Source organism: Marmota marmota, unplaced genomic scaffold (assembly GCF_001458135.2).
Source record: "Marmota marmota marmota unplaced genomic scaffold, marMar, whole genome shotgun sequence".
Classification (NCBI taxonomy): domain Eukaryota; kingdom Metazoa; phylum Chordata; class Mammalia; order Rodentia; family Sciuridae; genus Marmota; species Marmota marmota.
In genome coordinates, this window is record NW_026000051.1 from 6,154,538 (window position 1) to 6,179,876 (window position 25,339).

General features: G+C 36.1%; 1 protein-coding gene across 8 annotated transcripts in view; it reads right to left on the reverse strand.

Moving 5' to 3' along the window:
• Nucleotides 1-25,339, reverse strand: part of Gapvd1 (GTPase activating protein and VPS9 domains 1) — a 60,730-nt gene that overhangs the window by 34,165 nt on the left and 1,226 nt on the right. For 3 of the 8 annotated variants that reach the window (XM_048813049.1, XM_048813046.1, XM_048813047.1), the window contains exons 2-11: nt 19,221-19,438; nt 16,118-16,961; nt 13,192-13,278; nt 11,349-11,483; nt 11,012-11,201; nt 9,496-9,576; nt 7,358-7,518; nt 4,410-4,539; nt 2,598-2,723; nt 577-750 (exon numbers count right to left, since the gene is read on the reverse strand). In XM_048813049.1, coding sequence (XP_048669006.1) covers nt 577-750; nt 2,598-2,723; nt 4,410-4,539; nt 7,358-7,518; nt 9,496-9,576; nt 11,012-11,201; nt 11,349-11,483; nt 13,192-13,278; nt 16,118-16,961; nt 19,221-19,405 — 2,113 coding nt within the window. In that variant the 5' untranslated portion in view covers nt 19,406-19,438. The remainder of the gene's footprint in view (nt 1-576; nt 751-2,597; nt 2,724-4,409; nt 4,540-7,357; nt 7,519-9,495; nt 9,577-11,011; nt 11,202-11,348; nt 11,484-13,191; nt 13,279-16,117; nt 16,962-19,220; nt 19,439-25,339) is intronic. The other 5 variants (XM_048813050.1, XM_015497588.2, XM_015497589.2 and 2 more) reach the window with 3 other exon arrangements.

Consider the following 25,339-nt stretch of genomic DNA (forward strand, 5'->3'; position numbering starts at 1 on the left):
GAATTAAATATTATTGTATGCCTGTGTTAAAAATACTCAAGAAGAGAATGCTCCGTACTTTTGATTAAACCTAGTAAAATAATGATTCTATTCCCTACATGAAAATATTTTGAAAGCAAGTGCATGTCTATAATCTCAGCTACTTGGGAGGCTGAGGCAGGAGGACCACAAGTTCACCAACCTGGGCAACTTAGCAAGACCCTGTCTCAAAATAAAAATCAAAAGGGCTAGGATGGAGCTCAGGTGTAGAACTCTTGCCTAGCATGATCAGGCACTGTATTCCATTCCCAATAATGAGGGGTAAAAGAGAAGAAGAAGAAGTTACAAGTGAAGTTACCTTTTAAAGATAAATCACAAAAGAACTGCAAATAATGGGGGGCCAGGAGATTAAATGCAGAAAGGAAAAACACTACCTATATTTAGATAAACAAAAAAGTAGCCAAATATCTCGTTCCGTATAGTTAACCAGTTTCCCAGTTAGTGCTAACACATCTGTGTTAACACTCTAATCCATGAAGGGTGGGTGAATCTGAATAACTCAGTAGCAATCTTCCAGAGACACCGAATAGCAGTTACCTGCAATTTCTTGCAAGCGATCTTCATCGATGTTAGGGTCAAAGTCACTTCCCAAGACATCTGTACTCCAGGTCTCACTCACTGTTTCTGATATGTCCCTATCATCTGTTAGTCCCATCATGTCACGAATCTCAAACTTCCTTAGCTTATCATCAAGATTATCTTGTGTTGTAGCTAACAAAAACAGAATTAAGCACTTTGACAATGGAAGCACAGCTATGATTTTTTAATTAACATTTTAATCAACTTTAAAGAACTTTACATATTTGAATTTGAAGTTACATATTTTATCATTATTAGGCATGTATTACCATACCATTCTACACCTAACTGGGCCAGTCTGTTTCCCACTGACCAACTGATCCTTAGTTAAGATTAGCAGAGCTCCCTGCCACCACCACTGGTGACTACAGATGTCTGAGTGAGCCCAATGCAAGTGAGAAAAACCAACCAGTTGACCCAGATCTAAGAGCAAAAATATATGTTTTGAGGTGGTTTACTGTGCAAGATTAGTATAGTAATAATTAGCTGATAAACACACACTAAAAATGTTTTTCACTCGACTTGGATAATTGCTATTTACTTTCTAGAGTTTTCATTCCTACCCAGACCAATTTTTCCTCAATTCACATTTTTTTCTTTGTTTTTGTTTTTGGTGCTAGAGACTTGGACTGAACCTACGGTCTTGTGTCAACTCACTTCTTAGAATTTCACAAAATGTAAACTGCCAACTGCCTACATCCAGATCACCCAGAAAGCTTGTTAAAGAGATAATGTTCATTCAGCTTGTCATAAACTAATATTATTTTAAGTTTTTCTGTTATTTGCAGCAAATTTAATTTTAATTGATACATTGATGAACTGATCCTGTAAAACACAGCAATGCTTCTACTCAAGCCACACAGTCAAATGGCAACATTCTTTTCTTTTCTAAACATGGACTAAACCAGGGGCTGGGGCTGTAGTTCAGTGGCAGAGTGCTTGCCTAGCTCATGTGAGGCATTAGGTTCGATCCTCAGCACCACATAAAAATAAGTAAAATAAAGGTACTATGTCCATCTGCAACTACAAAAGATTTTTTAAAAAATGAATTGAAGCAAGATTTCTAGAAGTAAAGCTTGGGAAATAAAAACTTGTAAATGCTCCCCATGTACACTAAAGTCTAAGAATCACTGCCTCCAGCCTACTTCAGGGTATGTGCCCTAAACTAGAAATCTTACAATGAACAAATCCAAAAAATGTTTCAAATTAATCTTCCCTAAAGCACTAGAGTAATCCCCCACAACCCCTCATTTTCATTAAACCAAAAACTTTCAATGTTTTTAAGTTTCAATTCAGGTATAGACTTCCTCCTCTCCAGATCTCTCCCATTTTTTAATCTTTACCTCCTCACTCATTGCTCTACTTAACACCTGAGTAAGCACTATGGCTTCACTTCTTTTAATTGTTTGTATACTGGTCCTTTTTCCTACTCCTACCCACTGTCACTGGCCTTCAGGATAGTGTGTTCTTCCAATGTTTTTATCTATACCTCAATGACCAAAACAGTCTTCCCATATGTTCAATCATTTGTGTACCATTCTTGCCCTATTCTAAATTCCTTGAGCCCTAAGTATTTATTGTCATGTCCCTTAAGTATGACAGAATTGAGATAATATAACTGAATTAAAAATAATTCCTACTGGTGTATATAATTTGAACCTAAACAATTCACTTAACAATTTAAACATTTTTTTTAACCTTTATTTTGTTTAGTTTTTTTATGTGGTACTGGGGATTGAACCCAGTGCCCCACTCATACTAGGCAAGTGCTCTACAACTGAGCTATAACCCCAGCCTGACAATTTAAACATATTTTTATAAGAAATAAAGGAACACGAATAAATACAAGTTTAACAGTCATTATGTAATGAAATTTACTCTCTTAGTGAACACAGGCAACTTCTATGCAAACATATTGCTCACCTTGCAATCAGGTGAATTCTTTTCTACTTGTACAACTGTGTTCAACTTCACCTTACCTTGTTCATGTTCTAACAGCTGTAGAGCTTCAACTCCATTACTCCCAGAAGGTCCTGCTCCAAGTTCTGATACAGACTCTCCTTCCAGGTCTAGAGAGGACACTGAATTGGACCGATTTGAAGGACCTAGAGAAATGTTTACCCTATGAGCAATCTTTAAAACATTCATGAGTCACCATGCAATTTTCATGCCTTGATAAGAGATTAAATACTAAAGTGTTTTTAAAAATATACATGCCCTTTGAGAGAGCAATTCTGCATCTAGGAATTCATCCTAAGGAACTTATCAAAAATTAAGCAGGGTGTGGCTGAGGCAAGAGTATCACAAGTTCAAGGCCAGCCTTAGCAACTCTGCAAGACCCTCAGTAATTTAGCAAGACCCAGGGATGTGGCTCAGTGGTAAAGCACCCCTGGGTTCAATCTCTAATCCCTCTCACCGCCCCCTAAAAAATAATCTAAGATGGCTTGTTGCAGAACTTATAATGTCTAAAAAGTAGAAGCAATCCACTCATTTACTCAGAAGAATGCTGAAATAAATTATCATATGCCCATTTGAAGTTAGAGAAAAAAGCCATTTGAAATCATGTTATTCAAGAATGTAAAATTACAAAAGGACATGTTAATGTTATTAAACAAAAAAGGTTATGAACTATCATTTTCTTGCTACAAATAAGTCAAAGTGTTAACTAATATTAACAGAATGGTAAGATTATAGATGATTAGATCTCTTTTCTAAAATGAATATGTTATTGAAGCTGAGGTTGTGGCTTAGTGATAGAGCACTTGCCTGGCATGTGTGAGACACTGGGTTTGATGCTCAGCACCACATATAAATAAATGAATGAATAAAATTAAAGTCCATCAACATTTTTAAAAAGATATTAAAAATAAATAAATAAATTGAATATGTTCTATATTACTTTTGAAAATTTAGAAAAAAAGGAGAAGTAATTACGATTACTTCTTTAAAGTTTATTTATTTTAGTTGTTGATGAACCTTTATTTTTTTTATTTATATGTGGTGTTAGGAATCAAACCCAGTGCCTCATACATTCAAGGCAAGCGCTCTACCACTGGGTCACGACTCCAGCCCTATATTTACTTTTTTTTTTTTTTTTTTTAAATACTTTTAGTTGCCAATGGACACAATACCTTTATTTTGCTTATTTATTTTTATGTGTTGCTAAGGATCGAACCCAGTGCCTCACACATTCTAGGCAAGTGCTCTACCACTTAGCTACAACCCTATCCCCCTACATTTACTCTTAAATGTTAGCAAACTTGGGCTTCTTTTCATTAAAAAAGAAAATTTGTCCTAATATGTAGAATGACATATTCTCACTTAACAATCTTAGCTTTTAATTTTCTTTTTTAATTCCTATTTCCATTGTTTCCTACTTTATGAAGGTGTGTGTGAACAGAGGAATGAAGAACATTAAAAGTATATACAACATCCTGAAATACTAGTTAGTCCATTTTTCCCCATGTGTACATGCATTATAACCTTCTAAAGGAGCGCTATAAGCTTTGGTATATATTTATACTGAGAAACAAAACTTGCTATTATTCTATTTAAGTCTAAATAAAGACTTATATCTTCTTCATTTTCTATGACTAACAGCCTCTTGCAATCTTAATTTTATTCAGGATACAATCTTTACAGCCAACTGTTCAAGTTCATTAGAGGAAATTTCATTACTCTCCTCAGTGAGAGGCACAGATGGTATATTATAATTTATAAGGCTCCTTTAAAGAACACAAAACAAAGTATTACTTGAATCACACAACTCCTTGAATGAAGTAACCCTTCACCTTCAGATATGCCTTCCAGATTATCACTGCAGAGGGAAAAGCGCAAGGTTTTATCAGGTTTACCGTGGAGTTTGTTTTCATCAACAGGGACATCTCCTTGTCCTCCATCGGAAAGCTGCATGTTTAGGACCTGAAAAACAAAACATCAACTTTGGTTTATTACAAATTAAAGACTGCTAATAAAATAAACCACAGCAAATTCATATTTCAGTTCTTTTTTTTTTTTAATATTTATTTATTTATTTATTTTAGTTTTTGGCGGACACAACATCTTCGTTTGTATGTGGTGCTGAGGATCGAACCCAGGCCGCACGCATGCCAGGCGAGCACGCTACCGCTTGAGCCACATCCCCAGCCCCAGTTCTTCTTAAATTACCATTTTTAACTAAAACTCATTTATAATGTCTATAGAGCTTTTAAAAGAGTATTTTGGGGATGGGGTGTACCAGGGATTGAACTCAGGGGCACTCAACCACTGAGCCACATCCCTAGCCCTATTTTGTATTTTATTTAGAGACAGGGTCTCACTGAGTTTCTAAGTGCCTCACTTTTTTCTGGGCTGGCTTTGAACTTTTGATCCTCCTGTCTCAGGCTCCCAAGCCACTGAGATTACAGGCATGCACCACCGTACCCAGCTCTACACGCTTTTAAATCCCATAGAACAAAAAGTCTATCAGTTGAGGGCTAGCCTTGCCTAGCATGCATGAGACACTTAGCACCATATATATATAAACAAATAAAATAAAGGTATTAAAAATATAATAACGTTATTTTTTTTAAAAGTCTATCACTTGAAACAATGGAAGCTATGCCTTTCCATTATTCCACTAGTGCCACAGACTGAACAATGAGACATAGGATGAACAGTAAGTAAGACTATAGATCAGAAAGCTTCAGTCTTTCTTTGTCTGTATCATGTCATGTGTGACCACAGAGGTCCATTCTGTTAGCTTAGTGGTCAGCAAGTGATTTGGCAGATATAACACCTGGAATACAAAACAAAAACAACTGAAAACCTTCCCAAGTCACTGCAAACTGGCTCTGATTGGGTGCTTCTTCCACCCTTAACCAGACAGTCTGCAAATACATCTTACCCTTCACCATCTGCTGGTAGTCTTCTATAGTCTTTCACAAGTGTATTTATAGCCTTCCAGTCCCTGGATCATGAGAGTTTTTCAATGCCCTATATCTCATATTATGTCTTTCCCTGATCTTTTACTTCAGCTTTTTCATCTGTCTGCTGCTTTTGAAGCTTTTTTTCTTTTTTGGTGGTGGTGATAGGGATTGAACCAAGGGCCTCGTGCATTGTTAAGTATACACTTTACAACTGAGCTACATCCTCAGCCTCTCCATGCTTTTGACAAATGCCAACTGTGAAAGTGCTACAGCTCTGGGGAACATCAGAGGCAGGAGAAACAAAAGCAAGCCCTTGAGCTGATCACTGAAGGATCCACCAGACAGATAAAACTCACAATGATGATTCTTTGAAAATAAGGTCCATATTGCTCTCTTAGACACTAAAAAACTGCACAAGAACGAACACAAGCTGCTCTCTTCAAGGCAGCCACTGAATTGGGGATGGGGATGGTAATTGGGTGAGGTAAAATGTCACAGAGGTCTCTTATAAAACATTTTTTTTTCTTACTTAAGCATTCCACTGTCGTTATAAAGTCCCCCGACCAAACACACACATACTATGGACTGAGCCTAGGGCCTTGAACCTGAATGTTCTATCACTGAACTACACTTGCACTATTTCTTAATCTAAGTTTTGAGACAGGGTCTCACTGTATTTCTGAGGCTGGCCTCAAACTTGTGAACCTCCTGGCTCAATTTCCCAAGTAGTCGGGATTACAGGTGTATAACATTAGCTAACAGAGACAAAAATTCTTGAGGTATACTTTCTATTCTTTGGCTGATCAGGAAAAAAAATGGAAGAGATAACTGAAAAGAAAACCAAGAAAGCTGGACATGATGGAGCATACCTGTAATCCCAGCTACTTGGGAGGATGAGGCAGGAGGATTGCATATTTAAGGCTAGCCTCAGCAATCTTGCCTCAGTATAAAAAATTAAAAGGGCTGGGTGTGTAGTTTAGTGGTTCAGTGTCCCTGGATTCAATCCCCAGTACTGGGATGGGAGGGGGAAGACTTTTTAGCTCTGTAAAGCAGGAATACCACTAATGTACCACCAGAAAATAAATAAATAAATGGATGGATGGATGAATGAATGAATGAATAAATATTTAAATACAGATCATTTTCTATAAACCACTGGAAAAGTCTCTTCAATTTCCACACCACAATTTCTAGGATTCCTGGCTCTTCTACTACTAGGAAAATTCCTTTTCAGGTGGGTCTGTTCAGTAACTTCAGTGCCATAGATGTATGTAATGTGAAGGGCTCCCTATGCAACTGTTTTTAACAAGCTTGGCTTCTGATTATGTGTCATCAGTAGACCCATTACAGATAATGAAGAATACATATTAATACATATTAAATACATTACATATTAAATAAAACTTTAAAGTTTTTCCAGAATTGATATGGTAAAATCCTAACCTAACAAGATGATGTAAGTATTAGGAGGTGGGGCCTCTGGGTGGGCAACTGGATCATGCATAGGATTCATGCCTTGTAAAACAGGCCCAACGAGTTCATTTGCCCTTTCCATCATGTAAGGACACAGTGCAGAGGCACCATCCATGAACCAGGAATTGGACTCATAAAACACTGAATCTACCTTAATCTCAGAATTTCCACCATTCAGAACTCTGAGAAATAAATTTATTATTGATAAGCCATCCAACCTCTAGTGTTTTGTTATAGCAGCCTGAACAGACTAACATATAAATATTGATTTATTGAAGCAAGTGACCATTAATTTGAAGAAAGTAATTAAATTTCTTAATATTAATAGTTGTTAAGTAATTATAGCCATAGATTCATACCTCATTTTCTGACATCATCCCTGGAGTAAGCTGGGGACCTGTCCCTAAGGAAATGACCAACACTTCTTCTGGTTGGACCTCCTGGATGGTTTCTTGAGATGATCCTTCATGGTCCATATGTAGGTCCATTAGCATATTAGTGCGGCTTCTGCTCCGAGTTGCTAACAATTCAAATAAAACCAAACAATTTAAACAAAAAGTCAGAATAAAGAAAATAGCACAATGAATAAAAAAAATGTTTTAGTGTCAAACATTTGCACATGCACAAAGACTGATGAAAACAAGGATAAAAAGAAGCAAACAAAACTAAAAATTAGAATCAATTACTCCATTGATGACTATCATACAGATTCTCCTCCAAAACTGATAATCAGAAACAATAATCCACTGGACAGGGAGTACCACATATGATCACATCCGCAGTCCAGCAAAACATGCCTATCGATTAAGACTTTTGGATAACAAGAAGAGCACTACCTTATTTCTTTTCAGAAAACCTTCACTATTTTCCCTATAAAATGATTAACTGCCACAGGCTTCCCATAGTATTAACTGAACTTATAAGTATTAGAAACTTTCATGTGGAGCTAGATGTGGTGGCACACGCGTGTAATTCCAGCAAATCTGGAGACTGGTGCAGGAGGATCACAAGTTCAAGGCCAGCCTCAGCAATCTTAGCGATACCCTGTCTCAAATAAAAAAAAATAAAAAGGACCAGGGATGTAACTCAGAGGTAAAGTGCCCCTGGCTTTAATACACACTCAGAAAAAAATAAAAAGTAAAGAAATACTTTCATGTGGAAACATGATATATACTTTAGACAATTACAGACAAAACCAGTTTTTGAAAGCACATTTTTTTTTTCTGAAATGTATTAACCACTTTTCAGAGATGCAAAAGAGAAGCTCTTCCTATTTTTGAATATGAGGTCTTTATGAGGTCTTTTCTGCTTTATGGAAACATTTTGAATAAATAAAGGATTCAATTATTTTTGCTGTTTTCCCTTACCTATAATTAAACAAACAATACTTCAGAAAAAAAAAAAAAACTGCATATCTTTTAAGAACTTTTTGGGGGCTGGGATTGTGGCTCAGTGGTAGAGTGCTTGCCTAGCATACGCGTGGCCCTGGGTTAGATCCTCAGCACCACATAAAAATAAATGAATGGAATAAAGGTATTGTGTCCATTGGCAACTAAAAGTATTTAAAAAAAAAAAAAAAAAAAAAATTGCTAGGGGNAAGAACTTTTTGGGGAGGCTGGTACTGGGGACTAAACCCAGGGCCTTGTACTCTACCAGTAAGATACCTCCCAAGCATATCTACTTTTTTTTTTTTTTTTTAATGGTACCAGGGATTGAACTCAAGGGCACTCAACCACTGAACCACATCCCCAGCCCTATTTTGTATTTTATTTAGAGATAGGGTCTCACTGAGTTGTTTAGTGCCTTGCCATTCCTGAGGCTGGCTTTGAACTGGTGATGCTACTGCCTCAGCCTCCTAAGCTGCTGGGATTACAGGTGTGTGCCAACGCACCAGCTCCCAAGCATATCTTTTAAGAACTTTTAGACATAAAACATTTAGATTGCTTATGACAAGTTCTCTAAGAGTTTTGGTCTTCTGTGATAAGTTTCCATTTTTCTCAGAGCAATAAAATTAAATTCAGCTAGAATACTAAATAGAAATTATCTTTCATTGCAAAATAATTAAAACACACATAAAACAAAAACACTTTATAGAAACAAAAATCTTTCAACTTCACTTTGAGTAAAATCTGACCTCCTTGAAGACAGAAAGAGGCAGAAATATAAACAATTGTCTTTAATTCAGAATGTTGTACATCAGTTCATTCACTACTTTTAGTTTGACACTTTAGGACACATATCAATTTCCAAGAGTCTAAAATAGGCCTATTCACAACTTTATTTGATGTCTTTCACAATCTTCTACTGAATTGTGAACTTAAATTCAACTTCATGAGCAAGTCTATGAATTTAAACTTTATAACTTACATAAATGCAAGTAATCAAATTTCAAGTAGCAACTTAATAAACAGCAAAAGCAACATGCACACCGAACATACTTGTAAACACTATTTCTTAAATAAAAGTTATATAAGAGAAAGAACAGCCTGTTACCCACCAAATGGGGTTACTAGTGTAATATGAGCAGTAAGATTGGTGGCTGAGGAATCCCAGGCAGTGATGGCTGCTAACTGTTGTCCTGGGTTGCGAAAACATTAAATAGAAAGAAAATCAGCCCTTTGAAGAACAGATACATTTTTTAAAGTATGCAATAAATGCAATGACCAGGACATGTGGCTATACAAAACAATACTGGGCAAATATTTTAAATCTCTTTTCCATTAAACACAATTTTAATGACACTTTCAGATGTAGGAAATGAAAAAAACTAATGCACAGCAATAGACAATGTGTGTGTGGGGGGTCTCTTTATTTACCCAAAATTGTGTAGTTCTTCATGTTAAGAGAATAAAAATAGCCCATATTATTAAAGATTACTAAGTATAAAAATGTTATTTTTTTTTTCTATTTTTAACTAGAGCTGACATTTTGAGATGCAGAAACCCAGACTTGAAGAATCTGAAATCATATGCCTGATGATCTAATTCCATATTATATTAAATGTAAGGTACATTAATTTTAAGAAGTTGTTCTTAACAAATCAGCTCATGGAAGTTTAAAAAATAAAATTCCATTCTTCAAAATGCATAAATTATAACAGCTACTCATATTCCTACATGTTGCTGACCTCCTCATCCTTACAAAATACTCTGCTCCTAAATACTTTCCCTGCTTGTTTACTCTAACTTTATTCATCCCTCATGAGAGAGTGTCAACTTCAAGATCCTCTCTTATACTACCACCATTTGGATAAATTAGTATCCTCATGCTTATCTCCAGCAGAACACCTTAGTAATTTGAAACACACTGGTCTTCTTCCAAACTATGTATCAGCAGCTAACTTAAGAGTATGGGTGTGTCCTAATGGTCTTTTTATCCCCAGGGCCTAACACAGTGCTTCATGTGCAAAGTAGATATCAGCTGTCCTCATAGGATGCTTCCATGGCTTAAATAACATTTATAAATGTCTTACCTAGTATCTGGTACATTCTACATGCTCAATTAATTTTTGTGTATATGTAAGTAGATGGATAATAAATGTTTGCTAAGTGAATAAAGCTTAATAAACATAATTCTTAAATGAATAAATAAGATAAAGTGAAACTTTTGCTTTATAACATTAAGATATTTTAGCTGAACTGCTAAGAAACTGATTAGTAAGGAAAATAATGGAAAACAGTAACTATTATTTTCCACCTAATTAATGCAAACTTCTAACAGAATATTACTTATTACATTATTACATTATTTAGAACTTTACAGAAAGGAAACTGCTACCTAACTAGAATAATGATTACTTTTAAGAAATGACATTTTCTATGTCTAGATTAAAGACTGCTGATAAACCTTAACTAATCTTGTATAATTTTTAAAAACTGAAATACTATCAGTAAACATGGAAAAAAAGAATTTTTCAAAGTATTTAAAACTATATTCTAAAACAAAGCAATAACAGGGGCTAATGAAGAAATACTGAATTTAAAGAAAACTCCAATATGAGAAAGTCTCATTACCTATAGGTAATCGATTCTTTTTATTTGCTGGAGTGGTTGCTGGGGAGAGCTGAGGGGTATTATAAGGAGTCATTTCTAAACTGCTGCTTTTTCCTGGCTTAGCCTGGGGTAGATTTGCCAATAAATTGTCAAGAGCCATTCTATCTTCTCTCAGTTGATCTCCAGACATCACACTCTTCATGAAATTTACCTGGCAAAAGTAAAAAAACACTGGCTAGTGAAATCAATTTTTCAAACAGAATTTATATTTCTCACATAATGTACTCATCTATGACTCTGTGCATGCTTAGCTAAAATAATTTTGAGAAAAATTCTATAAAAGAATAAAAGCCATTACCAGAGTAATAAGCTGACTGTAGGTTATATAAACCACAGTTCTGCTCAACCCTTCCAGAAGATTAACAGAGGACATTGGAGGGGTCTCCACTGCACGGCCCCCAATCACAACATCAAGGAAAGCAGCAACACAGCTCTGTTAAAACAGAAAAATATCAAAGTGAAAAATTTCCCCTTTAAAATACTGGAACAAAATTTCTGATTAAGGTAGCATAAGCAAAGTTTAATTTAATAAAAATTATTTTAAACTCAATTTAAAAAGATGAATCTCTTTATATAATGGTAAAGAATAATCTCAAGATATTCAGGCAAGGAAAACAAATATAACAGGGAACATTGTCTACATATGCCATTTCTGAAAAAGAGAGAGGTGGTGAGTGGGACAGCATATGTAAGAATATGCATATATACCTAGACCTTTAGAATACACAAAAAAAATGGATAACTTCAAGAATATTTTGAAGAAGGAGGTTGGAGATGAGAGGTGAAAGGGAAATTTCACAGAATAACCTTTAAACTGAAAACCAGGATGAATATCCTACTCAAAATCTGACCAGTGAAATTTTTATTTAACTAACTGAATAATATTATAAATGTTAATCTATGAAATACGCTAAATATTATAAGATTTTTGTGATTGATATATCCATAGGTTGGTTTAGTGATAATTTTTTGAGGCCAGCCTCCACAATTTGGCTGGTTTAGTAAAATTTAAAATAAAATAATCTTAATAGTTCTTTCATTCTCATTAGAACAACATCTCTCCTGCTGGGAGCCATTAGCCAAGTAGGTATGACAATTTCCTTGCCAGCGTACCCCATGTTGCAGTGACATTGAATGTAGGTGACCTTGCTCAAGGACCAAGGCGGATTAGGGTGTTCCCGGTTTAAGATAATCGTGTTTAGGGCGTTCCCAGTTTAGGTTCCAGGTTTAAGGTTTAAGATTATTCCTGCTGGGAATAGGGCGTATCCTGCTGCCTGAGTTCCCCTTGAGTTCTCATGGGATTCAGAGTATATTTTGGGAGACAGAAGCCCAGTGGAGGTGGATTTTGGGCAGAGAACGTGAATTTGGGCAGAGAACGTGGATTTCCCCAGAACGTGTTTGTATACGGCTGGTGTGAGTTCGGGAATAAAGAGTTGCTGTTTGAATCTACAAGCTGTGTGGTGGCTCGTGATTTTGTGCCCAGCCAGACTGCGGCACTCTCCAATAAATCTGTAAAGGAGATAGTAATCTTCAGTGGAATCTTCCTGTTATGAGGAAGATTCCACTAAAAATTCACATGTAAATCAATGCGAAGAAGGTTCAGAGGAGAAATGATTGGGTTGTAAGAGTCTTGACCCAATCTCTGATAGGGATTAACAACATAACTGAAGGGATAGGGTGTGGCTGAAGGAGGTAAGAACTGGGGCATGGCTATGGGATATGTATTTTTTATCTCCAGAGGGGAGTCTCTGCTTCTTGATCACCATGATGTGAGCTGCTTCCCTCTGCCACAAATTTCATGATGTTCTGCCTCATCTCAAGCTCTGAGGAATAGAATGCCAATCTTGTATGGACTAAGACCTCCAAAACCATGAGTCCTCAAATAAACTCTTCTTCCTCTATAATTGTGCTGGTCAGGTTCTTTAGCCACAGCAGCGAAAAAGCAGACTAAAACCCTTCCTAAATTTAAAATTCTGCTGATTCAAATACTGTAGCTAATTAAAAAGCTAATTAACCACTGTATTTATTAGTTTACATATCCTCTAAGGACAAGATTTAAGAAAGAGAAAAGTTAAGATCAATGATACTTTGCCAGAATTTTCTACAAACAGTATTTCACATGGCACAATATTAATTCTTACTTTGTCAAATTTTCCAAGGCTGCTTTTTGTCCGAGGATCTCCCTCTTCAGAGCCAGTCATTGCTAACTGCTGCAGAAGGCGGCCAACCTGCAACCCAAAGCAGTGGTGGGCAGACACAGGCTACAGATACTTATGAATTCTGCTCTATGAAAGTACTCCTGTTCTATTCTAAAATTCTATTTCATAATAACATTCAGACTCACCCAACCAGGCATACAAAATAGTGTCCCCTATAAAATGTGTATCTTGTCTATGTTAACTTTTACTATTTTCAGATTAAGTGTTATAAAGAGGAGTAGAAAATCTTGCTGTAATTTCTCTTTAACACAACATATCAACATGACAGGAAATTAAAAGTACATTTGTTTCTCATAATGTACTTTCATGTGTTAGGAAAATTTTAAAATAATTTATAAAGAATGGGGGCTGGGGATATGGCTCAAGCGGTAGCACGCTCGCATGGCATGCGTGCGGCCCGGGTTCGATCCTCAGCACCACATACAAATAAAAATGTTGTGTCCACTGAAAACTAAAAAATAAATATTAAAATTATTTAAAAAAACAACTTTTATTAAAAAAAAAAAAAAAAAGAATGGGCTGGGGATGTGGCTCAAGCGGTAGCGCGCTCGCCTGGCATGTGTGCGGCCCAGGTTAGATCCTCAGCATCACATACAAACAAAGATGTTGTGTCCGCCGAAAACTAAAAAAATAAATATTAAAAAAAAAATTCTCTCTCTCTCTCTCTCTCCCCCACTCTCTCTCTCTTAAAAAAAATAAATTATAAAGAATGACTCACTATTGCTGAGGATATAGCTCAGTTGGTAGAGTGCTTGCCTCACATGCACAAGGCCCTGGGTTCAATCCCCGGCACCACACACAAAAAAGAGAATGACTCACTAAACTACTTCAAGGTAACATGAAGGACTTTTCCCTATAGAGTCCACAAAGCACTTATGACAGAAGTTTTTGGGTTTTTTTGCTTTGTTTTGCAGCACTGGAGATTAAACCCAGGGGCACTCTATCACTGAGCTATATCTTCAGCCTTTTTTATTTTTGTTTTGAGACAGGGTCTTGCCAAATTGTGGAGGATAGCCTCAAACCTGCATTTCTTTTGTCTTAGTCTTCCCAGTAGCTGGATTACAGGTGTGCACCACTGTGCCCAGATAAAGTAGAATATTCTTTTTCTAGATTTAAATGCAAACAATTTGGGGCTGGGGTTGTGGCTCAGTGGTGGCGCACTAATCTGGCATGCGTGAGGCACTGGGTTCAATCCTCAGCACCACATAAAAATAAAATAAAGATATTGTGTCCATCTAAACCTAAAAAATAAATATTTAAAAATAAATAAATAAATAGATAAAATAAAGGTATTGTGTCCATCTACAACTAAAAAAAAATTTTTTTTTTAAATGCAAACAGGGGCTGGGGTTGTGGCTCAGTGGTAGAGTGCTCACCTAGCACGTGTGAAGCCCTGGGTTTGATCCTCATGACCACATAAAAATAAATAAAATAAACGTATTCTGTCCAACTACAACTAAAAAATAATTTTTAAAAAAATGCAAACAATTCCCACAAAACATAAGCTGTTAGATAAATACTAATTCATAGAGCAAGTTCCTTATTGCCAAAAATGAATTATTAATCTATTCTCTTTAAGGACTCTGTGTAGAAAGTTAACATCATTAGAGCTTTATCTTCTTAGCATCTGGGATAACCCTCTTTTCACTCATTTTGGAAATATGCTATTCAGTATGTACTAGAATGATGAAAATAAAATTACAAATGCTATCATGAGGAAACATGTAACATTTACAGAAGACAAAAAATTAAAAATTTATTTCAGGGATTTCTATATAATGAATTGCTAAATTCCCAAGATGATAAAACTGATCATGAAAAAAGGCTTATTACTACCTTAAAAAAAAATTCCAATGATAGTCTATTCTAAACAAACCAAATTTCTTTGTCACAGTATTTTGGGGGGATAAAATGATTAGAAGACTTGTAGAGCACATGCTGAGCACTTGCTTAGCATGTATGAGGCCTTGGGGTCAACACCCAGCACCAAAAGAAAAAGGAAATCTTCTACAGAAACAACATGATTTCAATACTTTAGATGATTAAAATCCTTTATTTGAAACTCTTAGAGCTAAAAGAGCTTCAGACTTCAGAATTTAAGAGATTTTCGAAAGGTAATTTAGTGTATATATGCAGAACATCCAGTATATAGGGTGGTGGCATCCTATAGTCAAACACATTAACATATCTGCAACAAGTATCTGCTAGCACTAAAAGGAATATCAGGACTGAGAGTGCTTGCCTAACACTCAGGGTCCTGAGTTCCATCCCCTGCACTGCAAAAAATAATAATAAATAATAATAAAAGGAATACCAATTTTAAATAGCCTTGTGTTAGTTCAGTTCAGGTTTTGCTCCAGCAAATGAAGTACAAAAGACATTCTCAGTTTTTAATCATTCTGGATTTTGAAATTATAGAACCAGGATGGTAGAACTGTCTCAGAAAATCGAATCAACTATATATTTAAGACTGTGAGGGCTGGGGATGTGGCTCAAGTGGTAGCACGCTGGCCTGGCATGCGCAAGGCACTGGGTTCAATTATCAGCACCACATAAAAATAAATAAAGATACTGTGTCCACCTAAAAAAAATATATATATATATATATAAAAAAAGAGTGTGAGGATTCCATTTTAAAATTAAACCCAAATTTTTTAATGACTACATTATTTTAAATCCCAATATGACTGCTTTTATTTCATAAGAAGCAAATACTTAGGAGAGTTGGAGGAAAAGAAATGATAAGAATATATAAACACTGTCTTCATATTCTCTGTTCCCACCCCCCAGTCCAAATCAACTGATTTTAAAACCAAATGCCACAATAATAATAATAGTAAAAGCATACCTGCATTAGATTAAATCTTGCCACTTCATTAATAGGAGCATCAGAAATTATGCCATACTGTTCTGGATTGACAACTGCAGGACAAATAAAGCAAGCCAAGAGGAGATCAGTACACATTGCCCTGACCTCTCCGACTTCCAGTCTGTCTACACAGGAAAGAGTTTTGTACATTTGTGACACAATCCACCTCAAACTATGTGGAAAGCAATATGTATTCTGTTTGAGATAACCAATAAATTTGTTCACCAACGCCACCAGTTTGGCTTCATTGGATTCCACCATCTCTTGAACCTTTTGCCTAAATCTATCTGAGCCTTTCTCTCCAAAGAGTTTTTCCTGTTGATAAGGGGAGAATCTTTCAATTAACTTGTTTGGATCTGTTTCCAGGTGATCTTCATCCTCAACAAGCAGTTGCATGATTGGCTCGTGTAAAGTAGCTGTGAGGAAAAGTTTGGCAGAAAAGAGTCCCTCGGAAAAAAGTTTAAATAAGATGCTGAAGGCACAAGTTCCTCTCCTCAAAAGTCGCCTGGGGTTGTCACTTTCTTTAAGTTCAAATTCAATCAAGTATCGCAAAACCTGAAGGAGGTAGCTTTCATCTTCTTGCATAATACAATTGCCATATAGAGAGGTAAAAACTGTGTAAATAACACTTTGTGTGTTCTCCTGATTAAGTTTTTCTCCAGCAACCAAAGAGGAGGCAATAAGACGAGGATTCTCCCTTAATCTACTCAAGAATTCTCCATAAGCAGTCTCCTGAAATCCTAACTGCTTATAACCATCAACAAACTGTGTATCTTCCAAAATCTTGGCATGCTGGCAACATTCAGCAGGGGAAGCTTCAGCACTAAAAAAATAAGCAAATAAGCAAAATAATATCAATAGCAATAATAATATAAGACACGTAGTATACAGAAACATGAAACTATGAGTTGATTGTAGTCCCCACCTAAAGATCACTAAAACCTGCTAAAATCTTTTCTTTTAAATATTTTTTAGTTGTACACGGACACAATATCTTTATTTATTTATTTTTATGTGGTGCTAAGGATCGAACCCAATGGCTCACGCATGCTAGGCAAATGCTCTAGCTGAGCCACAACCCTGCTAAAATCTTTTAGAACAATAGCATATGAATTAGTAAATATAAAACTATAAAGTACAAAGGAGTCTAATTTCTTCATATAAAATCAAGCTCAATGAAAAATATCAATTTGAAGGTTCTAACAACTATTACCCAGAGATGCACCCTATTAATTTAAAAATTAATTAAAAAATTCGGCCAGGATAGTGGCAATGCCTGTAATCCCAGCAGCTTAGGGATCTGAGGCAAGAGGATCATGAGTTCAGGGCCAGCCTCAGCAACTTAGTGAGGTCCTCATCAACTTAGTGAGAACTTGTTTCAAAATAAAAAATAAAAAGGACTGGAGACATGTCTCATTGGTAAAGCACTCCTGGGTTCAATCCCCTGTATGATAAAAAAAAAAAAAAAAAACTGCTAGTTAAATACTGCTTATTTATGGTTATAAACACAAGAAAGTGTACAAATATTCAAGTACTGGGCTAGGGCTGTAGCTCAGTATTAGAGCACTTGCCTACCAAGTGTGAGGCACTGTGTTCGATCCTCCACACCACATAAAATAAATGTATTGTGTCCATTTATAAAAAAAAAAATTCAAGTACTAAAAAGTGATCAAAACTAAGTCTATGTGTGGTATATTGTACAACCTTTTTCAACAGCAATCTATACTTCAACCAGGATTTTTACTTCTGGAAGCAAATCTTAATAAAATAAGCCTTCAAGAGGATGTAAAAATTGTCAACAACGTTTATAGCAGCACACATTCCCCCAACTTACCTTTATTGAGGTAAAATACAACAAAGTGCCTAAATCTCAAGTGCATAGGTTGGTTGATTTTTATGTATGTATGCACCCAACACTCGGATTAAGATGTTAACAGTCAGATGCAATGGTACATACCTGTAGTCCCAGCTACTTGGGAGACTGAGACAGGAGGATTACTTGAGCCCAAGAGTCTGAGACTAGCCTGGGCAACATAGCCAAACCCCATCTCAAAAACAAAGCAAAACAAACTAAAAAAAAAAAAAAAAAAAAAGTACCGTGTTGGTGGGGCCTTGTACATGTGAGGCAAACACTCTACCAACTAAGCTATATCCCCAGCCCAAAATGTACCATTTTAAGCACCCAAAGTATGCTTTTACATGCCCATTCCTAATCAATACTATCCTTGCAAGTCCAAGAAATAACCATTATTCTGATTTCCATTATCAAAGATAAGTCCTGTCTCTTTTTGAATTTCAAAATGAAATTTTTTTATATCTGACTTCTTTAAGATTATACCTCAGCACTATTGAAATTATGGGGATTGAACCCAGGGGCAATCTACCTATCACTGAGCTACATTCCTAGCCCTTTTTACTTTTTGAGACAGGACCTCCCTAAATTGCCCAGGCTAGCCTCAACCTTGTGATTTTCCTGACTCAGTCTGCTGAAATGCTGGGATTACAGGTGTGTATCCAACAACATTCCTATTCTTAGAATTAAAAACTGCTTCTGGGAACAACAAAACATTGAGAGATTAACACAATGAAATATGTGGTTTCTAAACCTAAAATATACATATAAAATATCAAAACATGGAAGTGTATATATTAAATAATATTATGAGAAAAGTAGAATACAAGGTAATTTACTCTCTACAAAAATAAAATATCATATGTATAAACACAAAATTAATTAGTGTAGTATAAAATCTTAATACTGGGGCTGGAGTTGTGGCTCAGCGGTAGAATGCTCCTCTCGCATGCGCGGGACCCTGGGTTAGATCCTCAGCACCATGTAAAAAATAAATGAGTGAAATAAAGATATTGTGAATAAATATTTTAAAAATAAAACAAAATGTTAATCCTTAGTTATAATTTTCTGAAGCAGTACTTAATAAAATAAACTATTTTATAAGCAAAGACTCAACATTGATTCAAACTATCTTTAACCGTGCACTTGATTGGAAATAGACTGTTAGTTACAATTAGCATAGAATTACAGTGGTTCACAGAATTTCTAACCTGAAAATATTTTCTTTACCTGGTTATGATAAGCCGATCCAAATTAATTCTCTGTTGCTTTGCAATCCATGCTGTACGATACAACTTTTCAGCTGTCTTAAGTACATCCGCATTGAGCCTCTGAATGAGCTGTTTCTCAGAGTTTACATATAAGCGCTCCTGCTTGAGGTGATGTGCCAAAGTATGAATATCGAGCTTCACCATTTTCAAACGTGAAAAAGGTACAAAAATCAATCACTAAAAGTAAAAGAACAAAATTTAAGTTGGTCACGTAAACCCTCTTCTAAAATCAAAAGGGGTGGGAGAATATACTAAGATTTAGATTACACTTAGTAACACTATTAACTCTAATTTTTAAAATAATCTATATATTTTTATTACAGAAGCTTTAAAGGTTTAGTTTTTAAAATTGGTAAACACAGGTAAGAAAAAAGAAGGAAAAAGTTCCTAATAAGGTCATTGCTCAGAGACAGCTTCTGCAAACACTGTTAAGTCCAGTATCTACCTACTACCCTGAAGTCATCCTTGACCATGCTCTTTCACATCACAATCAACACATTCTGTTGATTCTGTCTTCAAAATATAACTCAAATCTGACTATGCCCTGCTTCCACTGCTAGCCAACCACCATCTCTCACCTGGAGGTCTATGATCACCACTTCCTAACTCACCTCCCTGTTTCTTGTTTTGAACATTTGGAGTCTGTTCTCTTCATAGGGTTAACTCAGATCACTTTATCCAGCAAGAAACCATCTGAAGACTTTACCTTACATTTAGAATGAAATATGAAGGTCCTACCTGATCTCCCCCAGCTATTTCTCCAGTCCCATCTTCATCATTCCACCCTAGCTCATGCAGCTCCAGACATACCTGCCACTTTGCTGTCTCCTGAACAGGCCAAGGTGCCCCTCCCTCAAAGCCTCCACATTTGCTGATCCCTGTCCAGAAGGTATTTCTTCCAGATAGCTCCAAGACTAGTGCTTTCACTTCACACAGGTTTCGCTTGCTTAAATATTTTCTTAGGCCTATCCAAACAACTGTTTCTAATATAGAAAAGATTACTTCCTAAAAGCACTTGCCCCTAGCTGGCATTCTGCTACAGACATGTACTTGCATGTTAGTCAAAACTTATTGGATGGCTTCTCTGCTAAACAGTAAATGCCACCAGAGCCAGGACTGAATAAATAGTTGCCAAAGATATAAATGAAATCACATAAATTTTGTCTGTCTTGTGGCTAAACAAATAGCACATGTATTTTAAAGCATTATTATTTAAGATATACTCTTGAACCTAGAATGTCTGACTAATGTTTGTATCAATAATAGAAACATCTATTACACAGATCACAGAAAACAATGTTGTGTGTCCAGAAATGCATTAAAAGTGAAACATACTGGTCATGATGGTGCATGTAATCCTAGCGACTCAGGAGGCTGAGGCAAGAAGATTGCAACTTAGTGAGGCCCTAAACAACTTAGTGAGACTCTGTCTCAAAATAATAAAAAGGGCTGGGGATGTAGCTCAGTGGTAAAGCGCTCCTGGGTAAATCTCCAGTACCGAAAAAAGAAAGAAAAACGAATATTTGCCGGACATAAAGAAGATGGTGGGCAGGTAAACTTCTGAAGAAACAAACAAGCAAAGGCATGCAGTATAACAAAGTACATTCGGAGGGGCTGGGGATTTATCTAGTGGTAGAGTGGTTGCCTAGCATGCATAAGGTTCTGGGTTCCATCCTGAACACTGCAAAAAATAGAAAAGGCGGGGGTTGTGATAGTACATTTAGAGACCTACACATAGATTGTTATAGCCTGGAGCTATGTGTGTTTCTATGTGTTAAGAGTGAGGACTGGGGAAGGAAGAAAGTCATAAAGAGAGAGAAGGCTACAGGGACAGAGGGTACAAGAAGTTAGAGTTAAGAAACTTGAATTTTGCCTAGAGTTAATGGGAAGAACTTCAAATGAATTAACATGATTAAATTTATATTTGAAACTATAAAAGATGAGGAAGTAGAGCAGGATACAGTGGAGAACAATTGTAATTCCAGCTACTCAAGAGGCTAAGGCAGGAGGATTACAAGTTTCAGTCCAGCCTTGACAATTTAATGACATCTGTCTCAAAAATAAAAAATAAAAAGGGCTGGGAATATAGTTCAGTGGCAGAGCACTCACTTAGTACGCATGAAGTCCCACGTTTGATTCCTAGGACAAGAGAGAAAGGGAAGAGGAAGTGGGGATGAGACTAAATAGAGACTAAGAAACTGTTCAGCAAGGAATGTTGCAGTTGGGCAACAAAAAAAAAAAAAAAACGGACAAATTTGAGAGAAGTAAGGAGGTAGAAAATCGAAGATTTGCTGACACCTACATATGGAAGTAAGGTACAAATTTCCAACTCTGATAGACAAAGAGGGTGTGGTGTTATTCATTACAACTGAGCACATGAGAAAATACTTTATAAATAGAAAATTGTTCCTGGTGTAATTCAAAGTTCTTAGAACTTTGCACAATATCCCTGAGACAGGTACTTTATAGCTAAGGAATCTAAGCCCAGGGGTATTAAGAAACTTGTATACCACATAGGTGAGAGGTGAGAGCACCAATACATGATTATTATTACTTTGATCTCTACATATGCCTTGAACAACTTTCCATCACTTTAACTCAATTATATTAATTATAAAAAAAAAAATACTCTTCTCCCCTGAAAACACAATCTCTCAAAAACCCTTTCTTGTTTTCCAATTTTTTTCTACATCTGTTCTTCCTGTAGAATCTCAGTGTATCTCCAGCCAGCATTCTTCTTCATACTGTGTCATTTGACACGTAAATTCCATCCTTGTAGCATACTTGTGTCTCAATTATTTAACACCCCACCAAATGAATATATTTAAAGCACTTACCACAATTATGTTACTTTTCTTCTGCTTTCAACATTTTCAATGGTTTTCTATTACTTTCAAGTAAACAGCTCAGTATTTAGGTATATGGCATTTACAGCCTTCTGAAGCCTAGTCCCAAATAATCTACCTGCCATTGCTCCATTATATGAATCTTTTAACTTCACAAAAATCTTTTACTTGATAACCTAACAAAACCCTTTTTTAGTGACCTTGCATGCTCCTACATTTCTGCAGTATTAACATGAAAATCAAACATGCCTTGCACTATACCCCTCTATTGCCCTGACTGCTATTTAAATATCTTACTAACTCATATTTCTCACATGTTCACATCCTATCACCTTCTGAAAATAGATAAGACTTTCAGGCTAAAATACCTAATATTTTAGCCACTAGACACATGAAATTATTGAATTAAAATAAAAAATGTAGGGCTGGGACTGTGGCCCAGTGGCAAAGCGCTTGCCTTGCAAGAGGCACTGGGTTCGATCCTCAGCACCACATAAAAATAAATAAAATAAAGCTACTGTGTCCATCTACAACTAAAAAAAATTTTCTTAAAAATTAAAATTTATGGGCTGGGGATGTGGCTCTAGCAGTAGCGTGCTCGCCTGGCATGCGTGCGGCCCGGGTTCGATCCTCAGCACCACATACAAACAAAGATGTTGTGTCCGCCAAAAACTAAAAAATAAATATTAAAAAATTCTCTCTCTTTAAAAAAAATTAAAATGTATGAGGGGCTGGGGTTGTAGCTCAGTGGTAAAACATTGCCTTGCATGTGTGAGGCACTGGGTTTAATCCTCAGCACCACATAAAAATAAATAGATACTGTGTGTTCATCTACAACTAAATAAATATTTTTAAAAAATTAAAATGTATGATACATGGAGCTGGGGCTATAGCCCAGCATCAGAGCACTTGCCTAGCATGTGGGAGGCACTAGGTTCGATCCTCAGCAGCACATAAGAATAAATAAATAAAATAAAGGTATTGTGTCCAAATATAACTAAAAAATATATTTTAAAAACCTTATAAACATGTATAATACACATTTTTATTTATTAATATTTTTAGTTGCAGATTGGCACAATACCCTTATCTTATTTATTTATTTCATTTTGAGACAGGATCTCACTAAATTACTGAGGATGTCCTCAAACTTGCAATCCTTCTGCCTTGGTTTCACAAGTCACTGGGATCACAGGCATGCACAACCATGCCTGGCAAATTCAACTTTCATAAAACATTTTAGTTGAATTTAAATCCAGTCTCATAGTCATACTAGCCACCATTTCCATTACTAAAGGACCACACATACCTAGCAGTCACTATATAAGAAGTGCAGACAGAACACTTCCACATCACAGAAAATTCTACTGAATAGCACTGCTCTAGAGCACAAATAATGTCTGAATCATCTCTGAACTCAAAAAAAAAAGAAAAAAAGAAAAGTATCTTGCACAGAGTAAGCACTTTAAAAATTACCTGTTTCTTTTATTTCAATTCAATACAAGCAAGCTTACTTTGCCAGATTAATATTCATATAAGCTTTTCTATTATACCAGCAAAATTATTCCTAGCATTCTTTTATTTTTTTAACTCAGAGTACTGTAATTTTTTTTTTCAGGGGGTGGAGAGTATCAGGGATTGAACCCAGGGGTGCTTAACTACTGAGTCTTATCCCCATCTCTCTTTATTTTGAGAAATGGTCTAAGTTACTGAGGCTGGCTTTGAACTTGTGATCCTCCTGCTTCAACCTCCCCAAGAGCTGGGATTACAGATGTAAACCACCACACAAGGCAATTCAAGAGTCTTGATGGGCTCTTGACTGAGGGAAAAAAGAAACAAAAACCATTTTGGTGACACCAGAGAAATCTTAATATGGATTAGATACCTGTATTTAAAAAATAGTGTTGATTTTATTATATATGACACTGGTATTATGGTTTATACAGGAAACTATTGTACTTTTAAGAAATGCACTCAACAGGATGTGATGGCACACACCTGTAAACCCAGCAATTTGGGAGGCTGAGGAGGAGGATCACAAGATCAAAATCAGCCTCAGCAATTTAGTCAGGCCCTAAGCAATTCAGTGAGACCCTGTCTCTAAATAAAATATAAAAAATAGGGCTGGGGATGTGGTTCAGTGGTTGAGTGCCCCTAAATTCAATCCCCAGTACCAAAAAAAAAAAAGTAAAATAAAAAGTTTTTTTTTTTTTAATTAGCAAAATGTTAAATGAGTTGTGGGTATATTGTTGAATACTGTTGAAATGAGTAGTGGGTATATGGTGATTACTGTACTAACCTTCAAGTTTTTATGTTAGAAAATTTTTATAACTAAAAGTAGGAGCTAGGCCTGGTGGTACGTACTATAATCTCAAATACCTGAGAGGCAGAGGCAAGAGGATTCTGAGGCAGAGGTCAGCCTGGACAACTTGGAGGGCCCTACCTCAAAATAAAAAAATAAAAAAGGCTGGGGATGTGGCTCAATGATACAGTGCCCTGAATTGCAAACCTCCTGCCTTAGCCTCCTGAGTGGCTGGGATTATACAGACATGCCCCACAGCACATACTTGGATTAATACTTGGAATCCTATTTTGTTTAATAAATGGCACATGCCTCATTACAATGATATTATACCTTTCTCCATTGCTCCCAGTAGACTAAACTCAGGATAAAGGCTAACTCAACTTGAGGGCTGAGGTTATGGCTCATTGGTAGAGCACATGCTCAGCACATGTGAGGCACATGTTCAATCTTCAGCAACATATAAAAATAAGTAAACAAACAAATAAATAAATAAAAGTATTTTTAAAAAAATAACTCAGCACCCTAGTAGTTAATGATAGACAGAAGTTCAGAAATGTTAACTGAACTCAATTCAGCTAGTACCAAATCTACTGGCTTGCACAATTTGAAAAAAAAAAAAAAAACAATACATAAAACATATAACAATAGCAAACAGGTTATTTTTTGAAAACTACAGTTAGAGGGGTGGGGATGTACTTCAGTGGTAGAGTACGTGTGTAGCATGCTAGGCACTAGGTTCAATCCCCACCACCAAAAAATAAAAACAAAAAACGTAAGGAAGTCAAACAACAACAAGTGCTGGCGAGGATGTGGGGAAAAGGGTACACTTGTACATTGCTGGTGGGACTGCAGATTGGTGCAGCCAATTTGGAAAGCAGTATGGAGATTTCTTGGAAAGCTGGGAATGGAGCCACCATTTGACCCAGC